At 45.0% G+C, this 27,108-nt stretch overlaps 1 protein-coding gene across 6 annotated transcripts; it reads left to right on the top strand.

Moving 5' to 3' along the window:
* The first annotated feature begins 95 nt into the window (after window positions 1-95).
* On the top strand, window positions 96-27,027 carry LOC138961599 (uncharacterized). Of its 6 annotated transcripts, XM_070333260.1 has the most exons (17): window positions 96-283; window positions 2,813-2,974; window positions 4,240-6,093; window positions 6,906-6,942; window positions 7,940-9,421; window positions 10,318-10,373; window positions 10,619-10,661; window positions 11,122-11,253; window positions 11,680-11,774; window positions 13,101-13,187; window positions 16,222-16,376; window positions 17,090-17,244; window positions 17,935-18,062; window positions 18,514-25,069; window positions 25,199-25,258; window positions 25,456-25,515; window positions 25,547-27,027. In XM_070333260.1, exons 1-14 carry the CDS (start codon window positions 134-136, stop codon window positions 18,646-18,648), a joined length of 4,671 nt encoding a protein of 1,556 aa, XP_070189361.1. In that variant the 5' UTR covers window positions 96-133; the 3' UTR covers window positions 18,649-25,069; window positions 25,199-25,258; window positions 25,456-25,515; window positions 25,547-27,027. The 6 variants fall into 6 exon arrangements, with proteins under 6 accessions (XP_070189361.1, XP_070189364.1, XP_070189360.1 ...); XM_070333263.1 differs by having other exon boundaries at window positions 25,199-25,486; window positions 25,665-27,027; XM_070333259.1 differs by having other exon boundaries at window positions 25,199-25,486; window positions 25,574-27,027.
* The last annotated feature ends 81 nt before the right edge of the window (window positions 27,028-27,108 follow it).

The raw sequence follows: 27,108 nt of genomic DNA, 5'->3' as shown, positions 1-27,108 counted from the left end.
ATTTTTTTGCATACGTATTTATGAAATAATATGACTGTTTCTGTGGAAATTTGTAGTCAATAGTTTGAGTCGCATTTGACTGCAGAAAGCTGTTCCGTCCGAACTTAGCCTCGACTTCCGTGCAGCCAGAAACATGGCGGACGAGCGAGGTGTGCCGTCGCAAGAGCAGAAGATGGAAGAAGAAAAGCAGGATTCAGAACAGGACGAGGAGTCTGAGGAAGAGGAGAGTGACGAAGAAGACTATTTTGAAGTGGAGAAGATTATGGCTCGGAGGAAGAGAAACGTAAGTGAACTTTGACGTGTTGTTAAATTGAAAGCTGCTCTGGCATGTGTGAAATGTTGACATTGTTCCCTGGAATTTGCTTTGTAGTCACGTCTCCGTTATTTCAGAGCTTGAAACTGCGGCTGTCAGCAGAAATGGCCAGTGAGGTTTACTCTTAGCAGTCCATCAGTTTGTGTTTGATAGGTACGCACACTATTTTGTTGAGACGGACATGTGCAGTTGTAGTGAAATGATGAAACATGAGGCTGCAGGTATTGCCAGTCAATCAGGGTCACTGATCGCACTCTGGCCTCGGTGCCCTCACCCGGCCAACTTCACATCACGTGACCATTCATTGTCAGTCTTTTTGCTCAAGCCCCGAGGTTTATGAAAATTTATGCATCCTCCCATTTTTCCTTGCTCCTTGCTATAGTCTGTTGTGCGCACTGCTGCAGCAGCGTCAAAGACTGCATGAAAAGTTTGATGATGATGTGCACAGAATGAAGCATCCTCACATAATTCTTGAAGATTATATGCAGTCAGTCCTTAAGTTAACAGGCCCCATAAGACAGAACCACCGATTAAAACTGATTTTGGGTGTTACTATGTGTACTTGACAGTGGCTCAATGTTGACTATCAATGATCATGCCTCTAGTTCTGACCATTTCTACGTGTGACACAAAGTGAGAATAAAACATGTACAACTACAACAGAAAGATTCCAAGTCCAAAACAACTGCAGAGTTATTTCAGTTCTATTATTTCCAGAATTCTTTGTAAGAATTTCTCAGAAAGGAATACAACCAGATTTCTGAACCAAAAGTATATATATTGAAGAAATGAACCTATCCTTTGTCTGCTCATGTGTTTGTGGAATGTTTTTTTGTGTGCCTGCCTAAAAACATGGTTGCAATGCAGTGTGATGCTGGGTCTTTGCTGACAGTGTAATCAGTGCAGTGGAGCAGCATAATGCTACAGCTAGCCTCAGGGTGAACTGATAGTGGTTACAGCCTTGCCCCCCCCCCCCTCCACCCCCATTGCCCTCTCTTGGCCCCGCTCCATAATCTGGGTTCACTGTGATAGTGGTTGCAGCATTGGTTCCCCCTCTCCGTCCCTACCCTCCCTTGACCTTGCTCCATGATATGGGTTCACTGCCCCTGCCTCAGCTGGCATCATTTTTCTACAGCTGTACTGCCAGCTGTGGGGCGTGTGGAGTTTGAGGTGCCTTATTGCTGTACCATGAGATATGCTGAGACTGTGGAGTTTTCCAGATTTAGATTGGGGCTGCTTTATGCTGTATCCTGAGCCCTGTTGAGACTGGAGTTTAGAACGCTTTTCTGCTCAGTGCTCTACCCTGAACTGTGCTGAGACTGTAGAGTTTTGGATGCCTTTCTACTGTAGCCAGAGCTCTACTGAGACTGTAGAGTTGGGGGCGCCTTTACAGGGATGTTGATGTTGTTTGTCATCAGACATGGGAAATACACATAGTCTGATTAACCAACTCAAATGTCTGATTCATAAATGATGTCGTTCATATGTCCTATTAGTATTATACTGTGTAGAGGGCGGATAGCGTCTGATTAAATATTTCTTGCATTTGTCGAAGCTCTTAAATTACACTGCATTTATTTTTTGGAGATCTGGGCTTTGCCAGAATTTTGCATCTATGTACTCAAGAGCACAACACTAGGTGACCCTTTTGTCATTCAGCAACACACAACATAACCACCCCACTGCACCAGACAGAGAAACTTATTTGCAACAACTGTTCCCGAGCATTGGCAACTATTTGTTTGTGACATTCAGTCACTTTATGTAGCCCACTGGCAAGGAACCAGTCTCTGTCAGGAGAGCAATTTCTTGGCCTACATGCAAGATGTTTTTTGGTTTGGGTACACTAAGTCCTTTTCAGAGTTATCAAATGGAACAAATGCACTTGAAATCAGTTTGTTGTAAATCTGAAACGGAAAAACAAGTCATTTGTTAATTTGGCTCATGAATTCATAGGTGAATTACTTTGTTCTGTCTCAGTCTTGTCAAGGGAGGTAACTGTAACTTCCTGTCATTTGTTGAACCCTTCTTTTGATCAATCAAGCGATTTTTTTTGTTATTGGTGCAAATGAGAAGAAAAAAAATTCCTCAAAGTAAAAAGTATAAAAAAGAAAAACTATATTTAAAAACAGACACGCACACAGACACACAAACACAAGACAGAGAGCGTGAGATTGGGAGCCTGTGAAAAACTTTTCTGTAAGTTGAGTGTTTTTATCACTGCAGATTATGGTTGTGTACTGGTTTAAGCGTGTTTTATTCAATTTCTCATCCACACGTTTCAAACAATAACAACATTAAGAACGTTAACAAGCAGATTGCTTATGGACACGTTCTTGAAATGATAATCAATACACATTCCGATAGCAAAACATGGCGAACAAGTGATAGCTTCAACACTTATCTTGATAATCTTTAATTATATTTTATACAATGGTTGTGTACTGTGTGTGTTAGAAGGGGTACCTGGAAGTAAAAGGAGTGTTTTTATCATCACAGAACATATTCGTGTACCGGGTGCGGTGGAAGGGGTACCCGCCGTCCAACGACACATGGGAGCCGGTGGAAAACCTGGAGGTGGTACAGGACATGGTGGAAGACTACGACCGCAGCGAGGAGGACAAGGCGAAGGCCAGGCAGGAGGAACGTCGCATGCGGAAGGTACTGGTGCTACTCTTTATCTTCACAGTGTTCGTAGTACAGTCACAATTATTTTCAACTTGCCTGTAGTGTTTACCTGGCGTTACAGACTGGTGCCTTGTGCTGTGTGCAGATGTGAAGACTTGTCCCTGTAGTGTTTATCCGGTGTTACAGACTGGTGCCTTGTGCTGTGTGCAGTTGTGAAGACTTGTCCCTGTAGTGTTTATCCGGTGTTACAGACTGTTGCCTTGTGCTGTGTGTTGTTGTGAAGACTTGTCCCTGTAGTGTTTATCCGGTGTTACAGACTGTTGCCTTGTGCTGTGTGCAGTTGTGAAGACTTGTCCCTGTAGTGTTTATCCGGTGTTACAGACTGTTGCCTTGTGCTGTGTGTTGTGAAGACTTGTCCCTGTAGTGTTTATCCGGTGTTACAGACTGTTGCCTTGTGCTGTGTGTTGTTGTGAAGACTTGTCCCTGTAGTGTTTATCCAAATGTTACAGACTGTTGCCTTGTGCTGTGTGTTGTTGTGAAGACTTGTCCCTGTAGTGTTTATCCAAATGTTACAGACTGTTGCCTTGTGCTGTGTGTTGTTGTGAAGACTTGTCCCTGTAGTGTTTATCCGGTGTTACAGACTGTTGCCTTGTGCTGTGTGTTGTTGTGAAGACTTGTCCCTGTAGTGTTTATCCGGTGTTACAGACTGGTGCCTTGTGCTGTGTGCAGTTGTGAAGACTTGTCCCTGTAGTGTTTATCCAAGTGTTACAGACTGTTGCCTTGTGCTGTGTGCAGTTGTGAAGACTTGTCCCTGTAGTGTTTATCCGGTGTTACAGACTGTTGCCTTGTGCTGTGTGTTGTTGTGAAGACTTGTCCCTGTAGTGTCCTTGTGCTGTGTGTTGTTGTGAAGACTTGTCCCTGTAGTGTTTATCCGGTGTTACAGACTGGTGCCTTGTGCTGTGTGCAGTTGTGAAGACTTGTCCCTGTAGTGTTTATCCGGTGTTACAGACTGTTGCCTTGTGCTGTGTGCAGTTGTGAAGACTTGTCCCTGTAGTGTTTATCCGGTGTTACAGACTGGTGCCTTGTGCTGTGTGCAGTTGTGAAGACTTGTCCCTGTAGTGTTTATCCGGTGTTACAGACTGGTGCCTTTTGCTGTGTGCAGTTGTGAAGACTTGTCCCCGTAGTGTTTATCCAGTGTTAAAGACCGTTGCCTTTTGCTGTGTGCTGCTGAGAGTATGGAAGACATGTCCCTGTAGTGTTTATCTGATGTTACAGACTTTTGCCTTGTGCTGTTGCAGTTGCGGATGGAAGGAAAGAGGCTGCCTGGGGAGGAGAGCTCCGGCAGCTCGTCCGACTCAAGTGATGACGAACGTCTGTTGAACGAAGACACCAAGTTCTTCAAGATGCTGGAGAAGAACAAGGACATTGTCTTCGGACAGCCCGACCTCTACTCCAAGGTCAAGTCGAGGACGGCGGCGCTGGCCAACAAGAAGAAAAATGCGGAAAACCAGGGGCAAGCGGCCTTGACCAAACGCTCTTGTCAGCCAGAGAAGAAGGACAGCAGCCATGGGCGTGGGAGGCCTAGGGGAAGTGCGGTGCGAGGGAAAGGCTCAAGCAGAGGGCGCGGCAGGCCCCGCCAAAAATTCGTCTCTGAAGATGAGTCATCCGATAATAATGTTTCTCACAAGAAGAGCAGCGGCAAGGGCCGAGGAAAACCACACAAGGACCGCATCCAGGACAGTTCTGATGAGAAAGACGTTGGTAGTGATGGTTCTCCTTCTCCTTCTCCTAAGAAAGGTTCGGGGCGAGGGAAACCTCCCAAGAACCGCGTCCAAGACAGTTCTGACAAAGAAGAGGGTGACGGGGACGGTGCCCTTTCATCCCAGAAGAGGTCAGGCCAAGGGAGGGGGCAGGGCCGAGGGAGAGGCCGACCCAGAAAGAAATCCGTGAGCGACAGTGACGAGGAGGCTGACTCCCATCCTGCCTCTGTGCACAGCAAGGGCAAAGGTCAAGGTCGGAGAAAGAACGCCATAAGTGAGACGGAGAGCTCGGAGGCAAGCTCTGACGATTGTACTCCTCTGGCCCGGTGTGTGGGGACGGGACAGGGAAAGAGTGCCAGCACCGGTCAGCCTGACCAAGACACGACGTCACACCAGTCACCATCTCACAGGGATACTGTGGTCAAGACTGGGGGCAAGCAGCAGGCAGCGGCACAGAAAAAGCGAAAGAAACGTACACAGCGACTGGCGAGCTTGAGCGACTCAGAGAACAGCTGCTCTGTGTCCGAGGCGGAGAAAGGGCCCAGTGCTCCTCCTCTACACGCAAAGACAAGCGGCCAGGAGTCAGAAGCCAGCACTGGCACCCAAGGAATGAACATGCCAGAACTGCTGGCAGAAAGAGGGAAGAAACAAGGTAAAGCATCGGGACAAGAAGCAGTTACATCGGCAATTGAAGTTGGCCCCCCAGACATTGTTTCCATGACAACGGCATCCAGCAGGGGTGATTCGTGTGAGCCGCTGTTTGCCTCACCTGTGACTGTGAGGCCTCGCGCCATCATACCTGTTTTGGAGCGCTTTGCCCAGGATGTGCTGGGTGTGGGGAGGGAGGGCAGGCAGACCCCCGCCCAGGAACGGTCCTCACCGGTCAGTAGAGATATGAGCGGTCAAAGAGACACAGGGAGCAGCAAGTCTGGACCCAGCCAGGAACGGTCCTCACCGGTCAGTAGAGATATGAGCGGTCAGAGAGGCACAGGGAGCAGCAAGTCTGGACCCAGCCAGGAACGGTCCTCACCGGTCAGTAGAGATATGAGCGGTCAAAGAGACACAGGGAGCAGCAAGTCTGGACCCAGCCAGGAACGGTCCTCACCGGTCAGTAGAGATATGAGCGGTCAAAGAGACACAGGGAGCAGCAAGTCTGGACCCAGCCAGGAACGGTCCTCACCGGTCAGTAGAGATACGAGCGGTCAGAGAGACGGATGGAGTAACAAGTGTGGACCTAGCCTGGAACGGTCATCACCAGTCAGTAGAGATACAAGCGGTCAAAGAGACACAGGGAGCAGCAAGTCTGGACCCAGCCAGGACAACAAGGAGACTAGCGGTCAGAGGAAGGGCACTCGGGACAGAGGCGCTGCCAGCAGTGACAGTGATGCCATGGTAAGTGTGACAGTGGCAAGACGTGACAGTGATGTCATGGTAAATGTGACTGTGATGTCATAGTGATTGTTGTGACAGTGATGTCATGGTAAATGTGACTGTGATGTCATAGTGATTGTTGTGACAGTGATGTCATGGTAAATGTGACTGTGATGTCATAGTGATTGTTGTGACAGTGATGTCATGGTAAATGTGACTGTGATGTCATAGTGATTGTTGTGACAGTGATGTGTGGTAAATGTGACTGTGATGTCATAGTGATTGTTGTGACAGTGATGTCATGGTAAATGTGACTGTGAGGTCATAGTGATTGTTGTGACAGTGATGTCATGGTAAATATGACTGTGATGTCATAGTGATGTGACAGTGATGTGTGGTAAATGTGACTGTGATGTCATAGTGATTGTTGTGACAGTGATGTGTGGTCAGGTTCCCTTATTTCTGCACACTATTCTTGCGCAGTTTGTGAGTTGTACATTTCCTTAACTGCTTCCACACAGGTATAAGAGATGGAAAAGGACAGAATTGTATAAATCATGAAGTTGACGGCATTGCAAATTGAGAAAGTGTTCCAAAATTACTTCTGTCTCCTTTTCTCGCCTTCCATTCCTAAAGAAAAAAATGATGTGATTCATTGCTTAGCTGACTGGTTGATTGATTCACTAGTAAATATCTAAATTTGTGCAGTGACCTGTGTTGTTCTAATTAATGCCCAGTCTCTGATTCATAATAAACATGTTCAGTTCTCCAAATCCACTTTTTCTTTTTTATGTCACAAACATTGTTTTGATCTTTAGTATTTTATTTTGCAGGAAATCGAATTGCCTGAAAGGAAACTGAAAGGAAAAGGTTTGGATCATTCTTTTTCATTATGCATATTTCATGTACATTATCAAATCAATGTGGGGTGTGGTGCAGGGATTCGTGGCTTGGAAACGCAGTTTGTCACTTACACTTTTTGACTCACGTAAGTGTAGCCTATGCGATCGTAACTTTGTCTGTCTGTGCGTGTGTTTGTTTGTGCGTGTGTATGTCTGTGGTAGAAACTCTAACATTTGAAGACGTCACATTACATTGACGTCACATTATGACGTAAGAGGGTTAGACGTCACGCGAAGGAAGTACTGAAAGTCTCGGTCATTATTATTTTGAGCGGGCCGAGACTCTGTTGGCAGTCGTGTCCCTGTAAGTAGGCTACATGCAGACAGACAGATCTAGATCTAGTGTCTCGCTTTCTTGCACAGTTTCACCTATGCTCTTTCTGTGTGTGTGTGTGTGTGTGTGTGTGTGTGTGTATGTGTGACGGAGTGATTGAGTTTGTGTTACTGTTTGTCGATTTCTTACGTGAGCCTTGATGGCTTCGCCTCTTGTTTTGTGTTGCAATGAGACATAGCACTTCTGAAGACTTTTCTCTGTTCAAGTTAGTTAAGTTAGAGCGGTACAGTGCAGCCCCCCTTTTGAAACCTCTGAGTTAAGACTCAACTCAACTCCCCCCCCCCCTCCCCCCCCTTTTTTTTAAACCTTGTTTTTTCACATTTTCTGTTCGTATATGTAAAGCTATCTCCATTTAAGATTTGGTTTTGTTTAATTTTTGAGGTCTTAAAAAGTATGCTATAGTGAAGAAAGCAGCATGTTACATTCTCCCAGTGAGGTAATATATTGTACTACGTTGCAAGCCCCTGGAGCAAATTTTTTATTAGTGCTTTTGTGAACAAGAAACAATTGACAAGTGGCTCTATCCCATCTCCCCCCTTCCCCCGTCGCGATATAACCTTCGTGGTTGAAAACGACGTTAACACCAAATAAAGAAAGAAAGCATATTACCAGTGATGTGTTCTGTTTGCAGGAAAGAAGAAAGGTTTGTCTTCACGCAAGCGAAAGCAGGACACAGCCCTGGAGCACAGCAGGGCAGTGACCAAAGGTCAAGCGTCACCCGCCAAGAGCTCCCCTTCAGCGCCCAACAGTCCCATGGACGTGGACCAGCCGGGAGAGTCCGTGCTGGCTAGCCCTCCCCCCACAGAGGCTGATGACACGGCACCACTCACCCTCTCCTTTTCCGCCACAAAAAAGGTGACGGATAAGAAAGTGCCTCCGCTGAAGATCGCCATGCCCATCCTTAAGCCAGAGCCGCCCAAGGTGAAGGCAGAGACCAAGACCCCAGCACACAGTCCCATGTTCCTGGCTGACGTTGACCGCGCGGAGAAACAAAAGTCCAGAGACGCAGTCAAGTCTGTGCGGCCTCAGGCCAGAGACAACTTGGCATTCCCACCAGTCAGCACAGTGGTGACGGGCGTAAGAAGGGACCTGTCCGTGAAGACAGCTCCTGACACTGCCAGTTCCCCCCACCCCTCCCCAACTGTCAAACCTGACCCAGGGTCCAGACTGGGCAGGCCTGACCCCACTTCACTCGACTGCAAGCCGGCCAGGACAGATCTCGCTTCGTTAGATAGCAGGCTGGCCAGAACAGACATCGCTCAATTAGACAGCAGGCAGGCTGCAGACAGGACTGAACAGCTGGACATCAAGAGTGTGGACTCCAGGAAGAGATACCCGCCTGGCTCCAGCAGGGACTTTACTTCTGAGGTTAGCAGAGACTCTGTGTCGAGTGTGTTCAGTCCTACTGGTACTGGCAAAGAGACTGTGCCGGGTGTGTTCAGTCCTACCGGTGCAGGCAGAGAATCTATGCCGGGTGTGTTCAGTCCAAGCGGTACTGCCGGTGTCAGCAGAGACTTGTTGCTGTGTGCTGCCAGCAGAGACATGCCTGGTGTGTACTCCACTAGTAACACCTCCAGTCTCTACTCTACTGGCAGTAGCTCTGGTGTATACTCTGCTACAAGCACCCCCAGCCTGTACTCCAGTGTCAGAGACAGCTTTGTGTCGGGCGCCAGCACCAGTCTTACCAGCGGCAGGGGCACCAGCTTCGCCTCCACCCCTTCCAGAGACCAGTCACACTTCTCAGCCTCTCCTCTCCCCTCGGGGTCAGGTCGTGACCTTCACCTTGCATCGGGGTCAAGCCGGGACATTCACCTGGCATCGGGGTACATCCACCTCAGCTCAGGGTCAAGCAGGGATAGTTCCTACCCTAGTTCTCCTTCTGGTCGAGACCTGTATACGCGGGATTCGCGAGGAGACCCCAAGTACTCTCCTGCGGGAGTAGGTCGCCTGGGGGTCAACTCGCCCATATCTGGCAAGGAGAATGCGGACAGGCCGTACAGCTGGAAGTCTACGTCGTCTGTCACCAAGAAGGGGGAGGGAATGTTGCCGCTGGATACCATTCTCAACTCCTCCCTGTATGCTGCGGACAGCGACAAGTCTCGGCACTTGAAAGGTGAGTGTCTCTCTATGTGTGTGTGTGTCTGTGTGTGTGTCTGTGTATCTGTGTGTGAGCAGGGTTGTTCCCAGGCCTTGGTATTCGGTCACTGGCACATTTTGGTTGTTGATCCGACACATGGATCTACAATCTGATAATTTTGACATGTAAAGAAGGAAGTCTTTTGCCATCAAATTTCTTACTGAGCAGAAAAATTCATTTGGACGTATGCAAAATATATTGCTGGTCCAGGTCCAACTAACCTATTTAGGCTATTATTTTCGAAAGTTGGGACCAACACTCTGTCCCGTCGCGATATAACCTTGAACGGTTGAAAACGACGTTAAACACCAAATAAAGAAAGAAACCAACACTCTGTGCGTGTGTTGTCTGAAAAACTAAATAACCAGTGTTGTTCCCACACTAAGAGGAAAATCAGTAAGATGGACCCAGATAGAAAATATGCACAGGTCAAAATGTACTGGCTTTAAAAAAAATGGTTTGCTAGAAGATCTTCGACATTTCAAAACTATCGGAGGGTTGACCGGTCAGGGGTTAGTACAATGCACCGGATCTAAAACATGTGTCAACGATCGAAGACGGAGGCCTGAGAACAACACTGCGTAACCAAGGAGATCTGCACCGAGTCCTGTCTTTCTGCACTGACCGAGAAGTTGGCAAAACTATGTTTCTATGGTTTCTCTGAAGTGAAAGTCTTTTTGCTGTATCCCTAATGAAACTTTGTGTGCAGGGGGCACGACCTTTCTTCCGTCTTTTGTTTAGATCCACTCTACTTTTGTTTATATCCACTCTACGATAGATACACTTTTTAAAACTGGCAAAACACTGTGTTATTGTGTACTATGTAGGAAACATGAAGGTAAAGATTTATACCTCTGACTTTTGACTTTCAGGCCTGGACGCGGAGTTTGACCTTGCCTTGCAGAGAATTGACCTTGAGTACTTGGAGGTAAGGGGCGCTTCTCATTGATTTTTTTTAAACAGAGTTTTTTCTGGTGGCTACAATCTGCTTTGAGCTAATTAAACTAGATTTGCTTACCTAATCAGTGCTACCCTACATGCCAGAGGACATAATGGGCAGTAAGTATGTTACCTATTCATAATTCAGACATCAAGTGAACATGAAGCAAAGCATCTGATTGCCTTTTCATAACTTTGTGGATCATTAAGCAGAGCATCTGGTCATCTTTTCAGAAATTGCTGCTGCCGCCTGTGACTCCCATGGAGCTAAGCGATGGTAAGTATAGTTTACTGAAGTCACTCACTACTTTGGGGAAAAATTAATTTCTGTTGGTCACTAATTTTGATCATGATGGGGGCAACTAGTGTTACCTGTGTGTGTGTGTATTTGTTGATTTGTCTGTTTGTTTGTGTGTGTGTGTGTATTTGTGTACAACTACAACTGACACAATGCTCGCTGTGTACAGAGGAGCTGTGTCAGGCTGTGATGGACAGCGACTGTTAACCGTGTGTGTTTTGTAGTTTGTAACTGTGTGTGTTTTGTAGTTTGTACGTGTGTGAGTCAGTGTATGTGTTTTGTACACGTGTGTGTGTGTTTTGTACACGTGTGTGTGTTTTGTACACGTGTATGTACGTGTGTGTCTGTTTGTTGTGTGATTGTGTGTGTGGGTGAGTGTTTATTGTGTGAGTGTGTGTGTGGGCGAGTGTCCAACTGACACAATACATGCTGTGTACAGAGGAGCTGCGTCAGGCGGTGATGGACGGCAACTGTTACCTGGTGGAGCGAGCGCTGGCCTGCACCAAGCCCTACAACCTTGACCTTCCCGACAACAAGGGCAACACGCTCCTCATGCATGCTGTCATGAGAGGTAATCGTTGCTGCCATCCCTTCACCGTTCACTTTCAACTTTCACTCCTCTCTGTCCTGCATCAAGTTTTTGTAGTTGTTCAGTGCTGTCACTCCCTGTTCGTGCAGTGGTTTGAGTTTTTCTGTGCTGTTTCTCTTTTATCACTCTTTCCTATGAGTGTCGACTCTTTGTTGAGTTTTTCTGTGATGTTTCTCTTTCCCTCTTCTTAGGAAAGTCTTGGTAATGAGCAGTGTTAGGTTGCAGTGATGTTGTTAGGCATCGGACATCGGACATAGTCCCATTAACTTTCTCAAATATGTCAGATTTATACGGTCAGGTATCAATCAATCAGATGTCCTGTCGTACTTCATAGAGGGTGGTGAGAGTACGTTTAAATTTTGCTTGCATCTCGCTTCATCTTGTTAACACTGGCTGAAACATGTACAGGGTCAGATGACATCATCGTGCACCTGCTGTCACGAGGGGCAGACGCTCAGGTGCAGGAGAACGGCATCACAGCTCTCATGCTGGCTGTGGAACACGTGAGTAACACCTGCAGCTTTTACTTTTGCCTTAGTTAAACTTAAAGAGGTATCATCCAAGGCAAAATGGCTTCAGATCACTTTGAAAGTTATGCGATGAGGTTGAGGGTTTAAATAATGGTACCATGCAGAAAGAGAGTCTTCACTTGCAAAACTCAATGGAAAATGCACTCCTGTGTGAGACTTTGGTTATTTCACATGACAACTGGACTACAATTTGTCAGCTGCCAGGGCCACTGGTGGCACAACTGACCTGTTTTGTGCACAAGCAGAATGTTGTGCAGTATATTTTGTATTTTGTGTTGTAGAGTGTGTTTAGTGCGTTGTGTAGAGAGTGTTTAGTGCGTTGTGAAGAGTGTTTAGTGCGGTGTGTTTAGTGCGTTGTGTAGAGTGTGTTTAGTGCGCTGTGTAGAGTGTGTTTAGTGCATTGTGTAAAGTGTGTTTAGTGCATTGTGTAGTGTGTGTTTAGTGCGTTGTGTAGTGTGTTTAGTGCGTTGTGTAGAGTGTGTTTAGTGCGTTGTGTAGAGTGTGTTTTGTTGTGTGTTTAGTGTGTTGTGTAGAGTGTGTTTGTTGCGTTGTGTAGAGTGTGTAGTGCGTTGCGTTTAGTGCGTTGTGTAGAGTGTGTTGTGTAGTGTGTTTAGTGTGTTGTGTAGAGTGTGTTTAGTGTGTTGTGTAGAGTGTGTTTAGTGCGTTGTGTAGAGTGTGTTTAGTGCGTTGTGTAGAGTGTGTTTAGTGCGTTGTGTAGAGTGTGTTTAGTGCGTTGTGTAGAGTGTGTTTAGTGCGTTGTGAAGAGTGTGTTTAGTGTGTTGTGTAGAGTGTGTTTAGTGCGTTTTGTAGAGTGTGTTTAGTGCGTTTTGTAGAGTGTGTTTAGTGCGTTGTGTAGAGTGTGTTTAGTGCGTTGTGTAGTGTGTTTATTGCGTTGTGTAGAGTGTGTTGTGTTGAGTGTGTTTAGTGTGTTGTGTAGAGTGTGTTTAGTGTGTTGTGTAGAGTGTGTTTAGTGCATTGTGTAGAGTGTGTTTAGTGCATTGTGTTTAGTGCGTGCGATATAACCTTGAACGGTTGAAAACGACGTTAAACGCCAAATAAAGAAAGAAAGAAAGTTTAGTGCGTTGTGTAGAGTGTGTTTAGTGTGTTGTGTAGAGTGTTTAGTGTGTTGTGTAGAGTGTTTAGTGCATTGTGTAGAGTGTGTTAAGTGGTGTGTTTAGTGTGTTGTGTAGAGTGTGTTTAGTGTGTTGTGTAGAGTGTGTTTAGTGCGTTGTGTAGAGTGTATTGTGTGAGTGTAGTGGGGGCCGGATAAAGTAAAGTAAATGAAAATGTGTGTTACAGGCGGAGAGCTCGACGGTGTTCATGCTGCTGGAGATGGGGGCGCACGTCAACACCACCGACCACAGCGGGGAGTCTGCTCTCTTCAAGGTCAGTCTTTGCCACCTCTGCCTTTTTGCTCTCCTTGCTCCCTGCCTTGCTGAGTACAGTGGAAACCTCCCTTTTTGCTCTCCTTGCTCCCTGCCTTGCTGAGTACAGTGGAAACCTCCCTTTTAAGACCTAAAAAATTCCGAGAAAATCAGGTCTTTTAGAGGAGGAAGTCTTATAAAGGAGGTAAATCTACACAGGTTATGAACAGAAAATCTGGAAATCCAAGGTCTTAAAAAGAAGGGAGTCTTAAATCGGGGGGTCTTGAAAGGGTGTTTCCTCTGTAGCAGCTTCACAGAGTAAGACCAGGGGTAAAGATGCTGAGTATGTCACGTGAGAGTGATGTGCTTTGTGGTGAATGACATACTGACGTGGCATAACTCATTTTTAAGAGCTTTTCAGGAGAAGGACAAAAGTGATTATTTTTATAATGAAATAGTGTTTATATTCGTTCCTGGTATGGATAGAAAGATAACAGAATGTTAAATCATGTACAGGCAAATCCGGATAAGACGAAATTGAAGGGACCGAATTGTTATTGTGTCCTATCCGAAATTTCGACTTGGTCATAGTACAGTGGAACCCCTCTCTAGCGACCTTGAAAATGTTGACAAAAATCGGTCCTTATGGAGGGGGGTTCTTACAGAGGGAGGGGGCGGGGCCACAAAGAAAGTCACCTCAGATTTTCTTAAAAAAAGAAAACAGAGAAGTTTGAGTTGCTGACGACCGTTTCCTCAAGCAAACTGCTTCGATTTCATGTTTGCCATTGTCGATGGTGTCCACCAGTTCTGGTGCATGTTTCAATGCAAAAAGAGTTAGTTTCTGAGCAAGCATTTCTTTACAGCAGTCCCTGCAATGATGAAGGCCCTCCGAAAAAGAGAGTGAAAAATCGGCCACCGTTCTCAGCATCGCGTATCTGTGTGTAACCTCTTTCATTGACAAGATACTCTTGTTTCCCTGCAGCCTTGACCAGTGAGTCGCTTACCTAATCTGTGAACCCTTCAGTTGTGTTGCTTTGTCAAAAGTTAGACACAGTCAACTAGTTTTGCTCTGAGGTGAACAGTGCAGCTGGCCTCAATTAGCCGGTGACACCTCTCTGGCCACAGCACCAAACAGTACATGGCTGGGGGGAGAGAGAGAGAGAGGGGGGGGGGGGGGGGTAGCTGGCTAAACTCAGTGGGGTGTCCGGTGTCACTGAAGTCAGCAGGAAGAGCATTGGAGAGAAATAGAGAGGTGTACTCTTCCAAACAATTTCCAACCTTGGATCAGTTGTCAGGGCTTAGGGTAGTCAGTGAGGGCACGGGTGAGGGAGAGTGAGAGCGGTTTGTGTACAGTCCGACTGAAGAGTGAAAAGTCACTGCCACAAGATCGGCATGCAGTCAATAAAGCCAGACAAGAAGAATGATTATGACATGCGGCTCTATCTGCTGGGTTTTTTTTTATTCAAACTGGTTTTCAACGCTTATTCTCACAAAACATCTGCACACCTGCCTCTGTGCTGTGTTTGTGTGGCTGCTTTCGTATGATGTCAGTGCATGGTGAGTGCGTTCACTGCCTTGTCACCACTTCCCCACCTTTTTCAGAATGTTTTCTTGGAGTTGGATAATTCTCCTTACTCCTCGCCCCCTCCTTACTCCTCGCCCCCTCCAAACTTCAGTTCATACTTTATTGCGTGCCGACTGACCAGTCGGTGTGGCGTCCGTGTAGAGAAGAAGGGAATAAGGTTACACAATGCGCTAGTGTTTGACGCCAAGTTTCGTGTTTCGAGTTGCTGTAGTAAATATAGAGTAAACTTTGTCTTTGGGACTGACTTTCTGTTGTGTGCTATCCGTCTTTCGACTTACGTAAGAGAAATCCCATTTCGAGCTCAGGGTACTTTGTACACATAGATAAAGAGGGATAATTCCGGACCAGAATTTCTTTGTGTGCTAAGCGAATTTTTGACTTAACCGTTTGTGAGTTAGCTGGATTTGCCTGTATTGTCAAACATATTTAAGAGAATGTTCAGGGTTCGTACGGTTCATGGAAAACCTGGAAAGTCATGGAATTTGATTTTTAATTTTCCAGGCCTGGAAAGTCATGGAATTTCAATTCAAGTCATGGAAAGTCATGGAATTTAACAAAAAATAAGAAAGAAAAAAAAAAAGAACCTTTAGCACGCCAGCGGCTATTTTCGTCGCCCAGCCAGCAGCAATTTGCGTCGCCAGCACAAGGCTTGTTCGTATGACCAACTTCTCGTTCGTATTTGCATACGAGAATAACGGTATTTTTAACGGCACTTGAGCCAAAGCGAGGCTCACTTCCTTCCGTTATCTCGTCGTGTCGTCTGCGCTGCATTTGAGTCGATTTCGTCGAAGTTTTCTGCTTTTGTTTTTGCATCGATAAAGTACTTTAGCGCTTCGACAAGCAAGATGGAGGATGATGAGTTTGAAACTTTCTTTCGAGTTGTTTCTTGACAACAAAAAGTATGCGGAATTGTAACGAATTACCAAGGAAGATCTTCGCAATGAACTGTGTATCGCGGTGAAAAAAATGACAGTTCAAGTCACAGTGACGGTTACGAAACGGAATTTACGAAAGTGCAGATGGATACAAACAGTGGCTGGTCCAGTTTAGTGAAATGACAGGACCAGCAAACATTACCGATAATCTGACTGCGTAGCAAATGCTTGACTTGCTTGTCGAAGAGACACTGCGTAGAAACTGACTCAAATTCAGTGCAAAGCAAGCCAGTGTCAAAACTGGCAGTGACAAGACGTAAAAAGTTTGCGTGTTCGGAAATGGCGACCTGTGGATCTAGTCATGGAAAATGTTATTGAGGCTCATGGAAAAGTCATGGAATTTTGTTTCTAAAAACCAGTGGGGACCCTGATGTTTCTCATGGAGAATGATTTACTTAGTCGAACGCACAAAAACATCAAAATCGCCAAGAATCGAGTTACGCCAAAATTCGACCAAGACATCGATACGATACATGAGACTGATTGTTGTGTGGTACATCACATATGTTTCATAAGACTGATGTGTTGTGTTTTAGGCGGTGAGACGTGGAGACAAGCAGGTCCTGAAACTTCTGCTGGACCACGGAGCTGACTTCAACTCAACGTCCAGCGCGGCTCTCAGCCCCTTGCAGCTGGCCAAGCAGTGTCGTCTGGCTGACGTGGAAACCACGCTGATAGACCACGTGCAGAGGTAGGCCTTTCTGTCATCTGCATAGTAAAACTTTACACAGAGGTAGGCCTTTCTGTCATCTGCATAGTAAAACTTTACACAGAGGTAGGCCTTTCTGTCATCTGCACAGTAAAACTTTACACAGAGGTAGGCCTTTCTGTCATCTGCATTGTAAAACTTTACACAGAGGTAGGCCTTTCTGTCACCTGTACAGACTCAGAGAAACATTGTACAGAGGTAGGCCTTTCTGTCATCTACATAGTAAAACTTTACACAGAGGTAGGCATTTCTGTCATCTGCATAGTAAAACTTTACACAGAGGTAGGCATTTCTGTCACCTGTACAGAGAAACATTATACAGCGGTAGGCATTTCTGTCACCTGTACAGTGAAACATTATACAGCGGTAGGCATTTCTGTCGTCTGCACAGTCAAACGTTGTACAAAGGTAGGCTGTTCTGTCATCTAGACAGTAAAACATTTGACAGAGGTAGGCCTTTCTGTCATCCGCACAGTAAAACATTTGACAGAGGTAGGCCTTTCTGTCACCTGTACAGTAAAACATTATACAGAGATAGGCCTTTCTGTCATCTTGACAGTAAAGCATTATAACACAGAGGTAGGCCATTTTGTCATCTCCAAAGTAAAGCATTATGCAGAGGTATGCTGTTCTCCTAACCTGCACATTAAAGCCTGATAGAGACATTACCTGTACCTGTCTTGCTGCCTGTGCAGGGTGGTGCTTTCCTTTGAGGAGCAGGTGAACCTGACGGTGCGTGGCACAGCGCGACTCGTGTCCTGCGTGTTTCCTCACCACTGTGTACCGCTGTGCGAGAGCGACACCATCACCGTGCCCTTCAAGTTCCAGCCCTCCGCCCCCTCCGGTCCTGGTAAGTCTCATACACAATACAAACGCTGAACTACACAGTATAGCTAGAGTGTCATTATCACCGTCCCCTTCAAGTACCTCTTCGATCCTGGTAAGTCTCATACACAATACAAACGCTGAACTACACAGTATAGCTAGAGTGGTATTATCACCGTCCCCTTCAAGTACCCCTTCGATCCTGGTAAGTCTCATACATAATACAAACCCTGAACTACACACTATAGCTAGAGTGGCATTATCACCGTCCCCTTCAAGTACCCCTTCGATCCTGGTAAGTCTCATACACAATACAAACCCTGAACTACACAGTATAGCTAGAGTGGCATTATCACCGTCCCCTTCAAATACCCCTTCAGTCCTGGAATGTGTAGAAAGGAAGAAAACTTGCATCGTCCCAGGTTTTGAGATTTACGGAGATGTGTTTGAAGCTGGAGCTTTGAAACTTTGGATACTTCTAGGGTTTGATGACCTCGCGACATGACCTAAGTCTGGTTAACCCTCGTCAATATTTGGGCCATTAAAGGGAAAATTATCAATCTCTAATAATTTTGAAACTAGAGCACATAAATGAAGTCAAGGTCACAGTACAGTCAAGTTTGAGTCAGACAGTAGGAAATAGGTGTGGGAGTGCCTTCCATGATTTTACATGCTAGTGTCAGTGTCAATGGTAAACTTGTGTTTTTGATTCCAGGCATGGGGTGCCTACTGTTCATCGCTCATGCTCGCTTCAGCCAGCAGGACGTCAAGTGTCGGCTGTATGGACAGTGTGCTGTGGACAAGGTCACGCTCAACGGGGTCCTGCAGCCCTGTCTGACCGAGGTAGGCGTTGTGTACACCGTAATTGTTATCACACTGCATTGTCTCACTGAGGTATTACCTACACCGTTATGGTTGGGTCTTGTTATGTACATCGTAATGGTTAGGTCTTGTTATGTACACCAACAATGTTATCACACTGCATTGTCTCACTGAGGTGTTACCTACACCGTTATGGTACGGTCTTGTTGTGTACATCATAATGGTTAGGTCTTATGTACACCAACAATGTTATCACACTGCATTGTCTCACCGAGGTGTTACCTACACCGTTATGGTACGGTCTTGTTACGTTCACCTAAATTGTTATCACACTTTAGTGTCTCACCGAGGTAGGTGTTATCTACACCGTTATGGTTAGGTCTTGTTGTGTACTCTGCTCTGTGGGGTGAGTGACAGTGTCTCACCTAGACATGTCGTGTGTGCTCCTTGTAAGCGTTGCTGTCTGTTGCAGGAGTCCAACTTTGTGCTGATGTGCCACCCTCTGATCCCGGGCTGGAACGAGCTGGTCATCCACACTCGACGCGACGCCACCTCCAAGGCCAAGCTGATCGTGTGTGCCTACAAGGCGCAGCTCATCTACAAGTAAACACCTGTGGTGTGTGCCCAGTTATCTACCTGCAGCTCCCCCGAAAGCGGTGTATGGCTGCCTAAATGGCGGGTTAAAAATGGTCATTCACATTAAAAACCCATTCGTGCAAAAAACATGTGGGGGGTTTCAGCCCATTAACTCTGAAGAAGAAGAGGAAAATCTACCTATAGCCAGCCATCTACTCACAGCCAGCCATATACCTACAGCCAGTCATCTACCTATAGCCAGCCATCTACTCACAGCCAGCCATCTACCTTCAGCCAGTCATCTACCCACAGCCAGTCATCTACCTATAGCCAGCCATCAACTCACAGCCAGTCATCTACCTACATCTGTTCTGTGAGTGATACCGCTGAATGTGGCGTCTACACTGCTGACTATGGAAAAGACTGGTGAATACTGCAGTCCTGGGCCTGTTGTGAACACTGCACGCTGCTTTACGCGGGGGTGATTTCTGTTGGCACTTCCGTACACATTCTGCCTGCAAATGATACTGGTGCAGGGATGGCCAAATATAAAAATTAAATTCGCCGGCGGGGCGAGTCACTTCAAGAAAGTCGCTAGCCTACCAGAAATGTCACAAACCCGGTACATACATGTACTACACAAACAAATTATGACACAATGTTAGTATGAATGAGTGTCAGATTTATTCAAACACTCAAAATAGCGGTGATACGATCAACAACAGGGCTGTGGGTAACGATGAATAGGCTTTCCCTGTTGGTGTCTTTTGAGAGAGAGAGAGAGAGAGAGAGAGAGAGAGAGAGAGAGAGAGAGAGAGAGAGAGAGAGAGAGAGAGAGAGAGAGAGAGAGAGAGAGAGAGAGAGAGAGAGAGAGAGAGAGAGAGAGAGAGAGAGAGAGAGAGAGAGAGAGAGAGAGAGAGAGAGAGAGAGAGAGAGATTTTCCTGTGGCCAAGGACCCCAAACATTGTCTTTCAGGGCGATGTGCATTATTTGTTAATTTGTCAAGACGGTGAGCGCTGTGTGTGCTTCACAAATGTAATGCGCGAATTGGATAGGGTCAGGGTTGTGCTGAAGGGAAACAGCTGGAAATAACCAGTTCCTGAGACTCTGCCAGGAGGTATTGATGTGGTCACCACCCAACTCCCTGTGAATCACTCGCAATGTAGAATTGTGGCCAGCATCATTGATCAACGGACCACCACGGCGGCTAGAAGAGAAAGGAGAGTGAAAGGCAGATAGAAAAGAGTGAGTGAGTGAGTCAGTGCAAAGATAGAGCAGAGTGAGTGAGTGAGTTCACAGACAAATAACGTTTCCTTTCCATCTCTGGACAGCCTGATCATTACACACTCCTGCTCTCTCCCTCACACACATACATACACACACACGCACACGGAGAAAAGATTTATCTAGTTTTGGCATCCGAGATGTATGGCAACGAAAAATATGAAAAAGAGAAATGAAGAAACTTTGGTATACATGTTCTTACTGTTGGCATATTCTGATATGTTACCGGTTGTCTTTTGATAATAATTTTTCTAATGAATATTCTCTGGTGTGTCAAGCAGTATGTAAGAAATGTTAAGTCCTTTGTACTGGAAACTTGCATTCTCCCAGTAAGGTAATATATTGTACTACATTGCAAGCCCCTGGAGCAAATTTTTGATTAGTGCTTTTGTGAACAAGAAACAATTGACAAGTGGCTCTATCCCATCTCCCCCCTTTCCCTCGTCGCGATATAACCTTCGTGGTTGAAAACGACGTTAAACACCAAATAAAGTAAAGTTCTCTGGTGTCCCTACTTCTCTCTCCAAACTTGGGACTAAAAGAAGGGACATAATCACCCCCCCGCGGGTTAGGGGGAAGAATTTACCCGATGCTCCCCAGCATGTCGTAAGAGGCGACTAACGGATTCTGTTTCTCTTTTTACCCTTGTTAAGTGTTTCTTGTATAGAATATAGTCAATTTTTGTAAAGATTTTAGTCAAGCAGTATGAGTATGTAAGAAATGTCAAGTCCTTTGTGCTGGAAACTTGCATTCTCCCAGTAGGGTAATACATTGTACTACGTTGCAGGCCCCTGGAGCAAATTTTTGATTGGTGCTTTTGTGAACAAGAAACAATTGACAAGTGGCTATGTCACACGCATTCCTTGTTTGCCACTACTAAAGCAAACGTGTGCAAGATTGTACGCTTTGATGCCGAAATCAATTTTTTTGATCATGCATTTATTTCTGAAAATGTTTACCTTCACATACATTCAGTCACTACCTTAAACACTTATGTTTTCAGTATTCATTTCAAGTGATCACGAACGTAGAAAAATGGGTATCAAAGTGTTGTTACATTTTGTTGTGCATTCTGAATAGTGTGCCAACAGGCCTTGGTCAGTCAACCACGTTTTATCTGTGTACTTCGTGTTTGACGGAAAAAGAATAACACCAACCCCGTTCTCCTGTACATAACTGAAAGCCACATCTTCTTCTTCATTCAATTTCTGTTTTCAAAAGCTTCGTCAACTTTCCACTTACACGACAAGCTCCCTTTACCAAGCTTCAATTAAGAACCCTGAATACGAAAGGTCAAAACAAAACCATAGGTACTACTTTCACTATCGTCGTCTGCAACGAAAACCGAAAATGGCGAAACGCTTTGCTACGTACACAGAGGACGAAATTTCAAAGAATAGATCGAACCTTACACCTGTGACTAGGAAAAGTTGCATAGACAGTTCCGTGCGGATCTCACCACGTATCAACGTACATCCGATGCTCAGGACCTACAGATAGGTGACGCTTTGGCGATTGAGGCTTCGTCTTCAGCTCTAACACGCACGCAGACAGTCAGGCAGATCTAATCTGCACCAGCGGTGTTGGAAGGTTTTGACTTAGAAACACTCGAATGTTACTTCGACGAGATAAACGAACCAAAAGTCAAAAGTGTGCCCCAAATTCGGAAAATATTCTTTCAAAACGGCACTGTAAAAACCATCAACATCACTGTGAGAAAATAAACAATACAAACACAACCAGTTCCCCTATGGACATTTCGGGTGGACTTTCCCACGACCTGACCTACAAAAATCCTCCGTGTTCGTTCGCGCTTTGCATTCAATCTGTGTTAGTGCGCGTGTGTGTTTGTGTGTTTAGCTTTCGTTGGTATGTGCTGTTTGGTTCAAAATAAGTTTATCTTTTTTCATTGAAAGATTCAGAAACGTTGGTTGATACTTTGTTGAATGCATTCAACCAGAAAAGACACGAAACGCATTGAATCTATCTTCTGCGCGCATGCGTGTGTAGGGTATGTGTAAAAGGGCAATTGTGTTTTTCAGTCTTGTTTTGTGCCTGTTATTTCGTCCCCCAAAACTCATTTCTGTCTTTCTATGCCTATGCTGTGAGACATAATCGCTATTACGAGTTAGTCGTGTGACAGAGTTTTCTTGCACACTCGACTGCTGCTGTCTCACTTCGGCTACTCCGTCGTGAGACATCTACAGTCTCGTGTGCAAGAAAACTCTGTCACACGACTAACTCGTAATAGCGGGTACTATCCCATCTCCCCCCTTTCCCCGTCGGGATAAAACCTTCGTGGTTGAAAACGACGTTAAACACCAAATAAAGAAAGAAAGGGACATAATCCATACCTGCTTTTCTGTGCAAGGGGAAAAAGAAAGTTGTTTCTTGTTTAAAGCTGAAGTTTTATGTATGGCTCTTTGGCAGATGTGAGAGTTTAAGAAGATAGTGCTGAGAATCCTGTACCGAATTCTGTACAGCGAAGGCGGCCTCATGTGTTGACTGTGTGAGTGAACAATTCTGCAGTGTATTTTAAGTGTAGGCCCCTTTTTTCTTCACAATGTTTGTCGTGATACAGCATTGCGTGTTCTATTCTTTATGAAGCTTGCTGGGTGTGGCTTGTGTCACTGTGATAGTGTTGGCATCACAGAGTTAGTGTTGACATCACAAAATTAGTGTTTGTATAGAGAGTGTTGGCATCGCAAAATTAGTGCTGTCATCACAGAGGTGGTGTTCGCATCACAAATTTGTGTTGACATTAAGTTAGTGTTTGTAACAAAATTGTATTGGCTTAAAAAAATCGTGTTGGCATCTCCAAATTAGTGTTGGCGTCACAAAATTAGTGTTGGCAACACAAAGTTGTTACATGTACCACAAAATGATTGTTGGCATCGTAAAGTTGACACCACAAAATGAGTGTTGGCATCAGAAAATACCTTGACGCGCTCCTTGATCTCACTTAGTATGGGGCGTGGTGAGACGGCTTGTTCACAAGCCGGTCTTTGTCTTATGTCGATGTCTGGACACTGCTGGCACAAGCACGGTTCTTCCTATATATGCTTGTTTCAGTGCTTAATGGTCGGCACACATATATGTTGTGTACATTGTGTTGGTTACAAACCTCTATGCTTTGCTTCAAGCATACTGACATATTGAATATGTTGATTTTTGCTTCAATACTTTACTGTTAGCATACAGACTCAAAAGTCTGGTGCTTTCCCCCTGTTTTGTTTTTAAGCCTGTTACGTTGACTCGTGAAGTAAAGCTGCCCTTTTGTTGATGTTAATATAAAATGTTGAAAGTTATGGTAGGTACGATCCCACAGAGTGGTTTAACAAACAGACATGAAAGAATCTGAAGACAAACAATACTAGCACTCCATAAGTGGAAGAACCAACCAACATGTATGTCTCACTGTTTCTGAGTGTTTGCAGGGTGTTTTTACACTGCTTTGCTTATCGTGGCCTGTGTTGTTGTTGTTGTTTTTTTTACCTCAAAATATGAAATGGAGAATTGTGCCATCCATGCATCTGTGTGTGTCTTGGTGACACCATCGCTTGAACACTGCAGCTGTCTGTGTATTTGTGTGAATAACTGATGTTAGCTTGATTTCTCGTGAGCCTGGGTGCATAACTGAATCGGTAGCTTGATGTTAAGCTGCATGTCTCGTGAACATGGATGAATAACTGAATCGGTAGCTTGATGTTAAGCTGCATGTCTCGTGAACATGGATGAATAACTGAATCAGTAGCTTGATGTTAAGCTGCATGTCTCGTGAGCATGGGTGAATAAGTGAATCGGTAGCTTGATGTTAACTCATTCGAGGCGCGTCGGAACTGGAATTCCGACATCTGTGTTTAGCGTTGGCTGCGTGCCGGCACTTGAGTTCCGACGGATATCACGAATTTTTAACGGTGTAAACGGTCCTGCTGACCAAGGGAAACAACCCCTGCAATGAACTTCTATCTCTCTACAGTGGTACCATTCACTGTAAACAGTTCCTTCCCTTAAATTGTTGGGATTAATAAAAATTTTGTTGACGGTGTGCGACCCACGTGTTTTGACTTTTCCAAGATGGCGGATCGTTCTGCTGAGACGTAGTAACTTGAAAAGAGTGCTAGAACGTGTTATTCAGTACGGTTCTGATCTTGACCTCAGTGATGATGATAGTGGAGATGATATTTTAGATTCTGGTGACGATTTTGTGCCAATGGACGATCATTTGGGTGATGATTCGGGCAATGCAAGTGTCGATCATGACATTGTGTATGATGAACCCATGACGTAGAAAGTTTTTTTGTTTTGCTTCAAATTGGATATTTTGCGTGGATATGAAGACAACAAAAGGTATGTACTTTCAAATGTTTCATATATTTTCTAAAAGAGTAAGTTTCAAACTTTGCAAAAACATAAGGTATGTAAGGTTATCTTGTGTTGTTGATTTTTAATATTTTTTTCAAAATGGCTCTAAATCGCGCGTTGGCAGGGAACACAGGGGAAATTTAGCTGCGCCTCGAATGAGTTAAGCTGCATGTCTCGTGAGCATGGGTGAATAAGTGAATCGGTAGCTTGATGTTAAGCTGCATGTCTGGCGAACATGGGTGAATAACTGAATTGGTAGCTTGATGTTAAGCTGCATGTCTGTGTACGCGGGTGAAAACCATGCCTAGATATTGTAGTCGTGTATCTGTGAGCACAAGCTAGGTTTTGTAATCAGCTGACAGTGTGCAGGAAAGAAAGGGTTGTCTGTGTGAGATGAGGTGCAAGTGTGGGTTGTCTGTAAGATGAGGTGCAAGTGTGGGTTGTCTGTGTGAGATGAGGTGCAAGTGTGGGTTGTCTGTGTGAGATGAGGTGCAAGTGTGGGTTGTCTGTGTGAGATGAGGTGCAAGTGTGGGTTGTCTGTGTGAGATGAGGTGCAAGTGTGGGTTGTCTGTGTGAGATGAGGTGCAAGTGTGGGTTGTCTGTGTGAGATGAGGTGCAAGTGTGGGTTGTCTGTGTGAGATGAGGTGCAAGTGTGGGTTGTCTGTGTGTGTGTGATGAGGTGTAAGTGTGGGTTGTCTGTGTGCGATGAGGTGCAAGTGTGGGTTGTCTGTGTGAGATGAGGTGCAAGTGAGGGTTGTCTGTGTGAGATGAGGTGCAAGTGTGGGTTGTCTGTGTGAGATGAGGTGTAAGTTGTCTGTGTGAGTTGTCTGTGTGTGTGATGAGGTGTAAGTGGGTTGTCTGTGTGGTGAGGTGTAAGTCGGTGTGGGTTGTCTGTGTGTGATGAGGTAAGTGTGGGTTGTCTGTGTGATGAGGTGCAAGTGTGGGTTGTCTGTGTGTGATGAGGTGTAAGTGTGGGTTGTCTGTGTGATGAGGTGCAAGTGTGGATTGTCTGTGTGAAGAGGTGCAAGTGTGGATTGTCTGAGATGAGGTGCAAGTGTGGGTTGTCTGTGTGATGAGGTAAGTGTGGATTTTCTGTGTGAGATGAGGTGCAAGTGTGGGTTGTCTGTGTGATGAAGTAAATGTAGGTTGTCTGTGTGATGAGGTAAGTGTGGGTTGTCTGTGAGATGAGGTGCAAGTGTGGGTTGTCTGTGTGTGATGAGGTGCAAGTGTGGGTTGTCTGTGTGATGAGGTGTAAGTGTGGATTGTCTGTGTGTGATAAGGTGCAAGTGTGGATTGTCTGAGATGAGGTGCAAGTGTGGGTTGTCTGTGTGAGATGAGGTGCAAGTGTGGGTTGTCTGTGTGAGATGAGGTGTAAGTGTGGGTTGTCTGTGTGTTGAGGTGCCAGTGTGGTTGGTTAACCTTCACTGTGATTCCTGGATGACTGAAGAGCCACACAAATCATAAATGTCTGTATCTCTGAAGCTATGGGGCGTTTTTTGATCCAGACGTCATGTAATCCTCAAATGCCACAGAAACTTCCTGCTGACCTTGTTAACAAACAAATAAACGATGACGTAATTTGAAGTACGCAGTCTGGATGATGTGGGTCGTGGACGGCCCATAGGGAATTTAAGGAATCCTACGTGTTTATTCCTATTCAGATAGAATGGTCTTACATGACATCATCAGGATTGTGCAAGTCAAGAGCTTGATCCGGTGAAGGTGTATGGGTTGTTTGTGTGAGAACAGACGTGTGCATGGATGAAGACATCCTATTATTGTTGCTAAGCATCATATCAAAACCATGTTGCGATTGAATATCTGTGTGTGTCAGGATGAAAGCATAGTTGTGCATTTCAGCAGAGATGCTATGTGTGTGTGTGAGATGGAGAGAGGGAGCATTGCTATACATGAACCTCAGTTGTTGCACTTGATGAATAAAACTGATTCGTGCAGTTCATGTCATGTGCTTTTGATATTTCCTGTTCAATGTTTTATACATCTGTTAAATGTTTTGTACGTCTGTTATCAACTTGGTTGGCCTAGCTTTGGCTTGCTGATTTACATCACTGTTATGGACTCGGTTCGATTCATTCAGTATTACCACACATTATGTTAGTGTTGCTGGACTGGACTTTTAAGTCGTTTTCACTTTTGTTGTCGATCATGTGTAACTGGCTGTGACTGAATGTTGTTTGAAGACCTAGTCGCTTCATGGATTTATAATTATTGTTGCGCTGCATAAAATAACAACAAAGAAGAAAGAAGGGAAGAGAGCATAATACCATTATGATTCTGTTGATTTGCATATGATTGTTCAAAGAAACTGAAAGAAAAGTATCATTATTTTATGCAAATATGAATTTTTGTTTGTTTGGACTGATGTTGACTTCAGGCCAATTAATTTATTTGAATGCTTGAGATGATGTGATTTGAGTGCTTCAAAGCAAAGAAATACCATTTAACGGCCAGTACTTGTTATGCAATGCTTTTGGTATAAAAAAGAACATATGTCAGAAAACCACCTTTCCAAACATTTTTCCTCTCCACCTTGTCTGTTGTGAGAAATTCTCCTCCAATCAAGCACAAAAAACACAATATATAATTCATTGGTAATGATTTAGTTTTTGTGTAGCTTTATCATATTTCTGGTCCGAGTTGATTATTTTTTCATAACGCCATTGCTGAATATTGTCAAGTCATGCTGTCATTTTTGTGTTTCTGACATGGAACTGTTTCGTAATAAAGTATCAAAACCATGGGTTAGACTTGGCAGATAGTGTGCGATTCTGAGGGGGACAACTATGTAATATCTATAAACCACACCAACATTCTTGCAACA

Source organism: Littorina saxatilis, linkage group LG3, assembly GCF_037325665.1.
Source record: "Littorina saxatilis isolate snail1 linkage group LG3, US_GU_Lsax_2.0, whole genome shotgun sequence".
In the NCBI taxonomy this organism is placed as follows: domain Eukaryota; kingdom Metazoa; phylum Mollusca; class Gastropoda; order Littorinimorpha; family Littorinidae; genus Littorina; species Littorina saxatilis.
The sequence above is the reverse complement of the archived record's forward strand: the minus strand, read 5'-3'. Positions and strand labels throughout refer to the sequence as shown.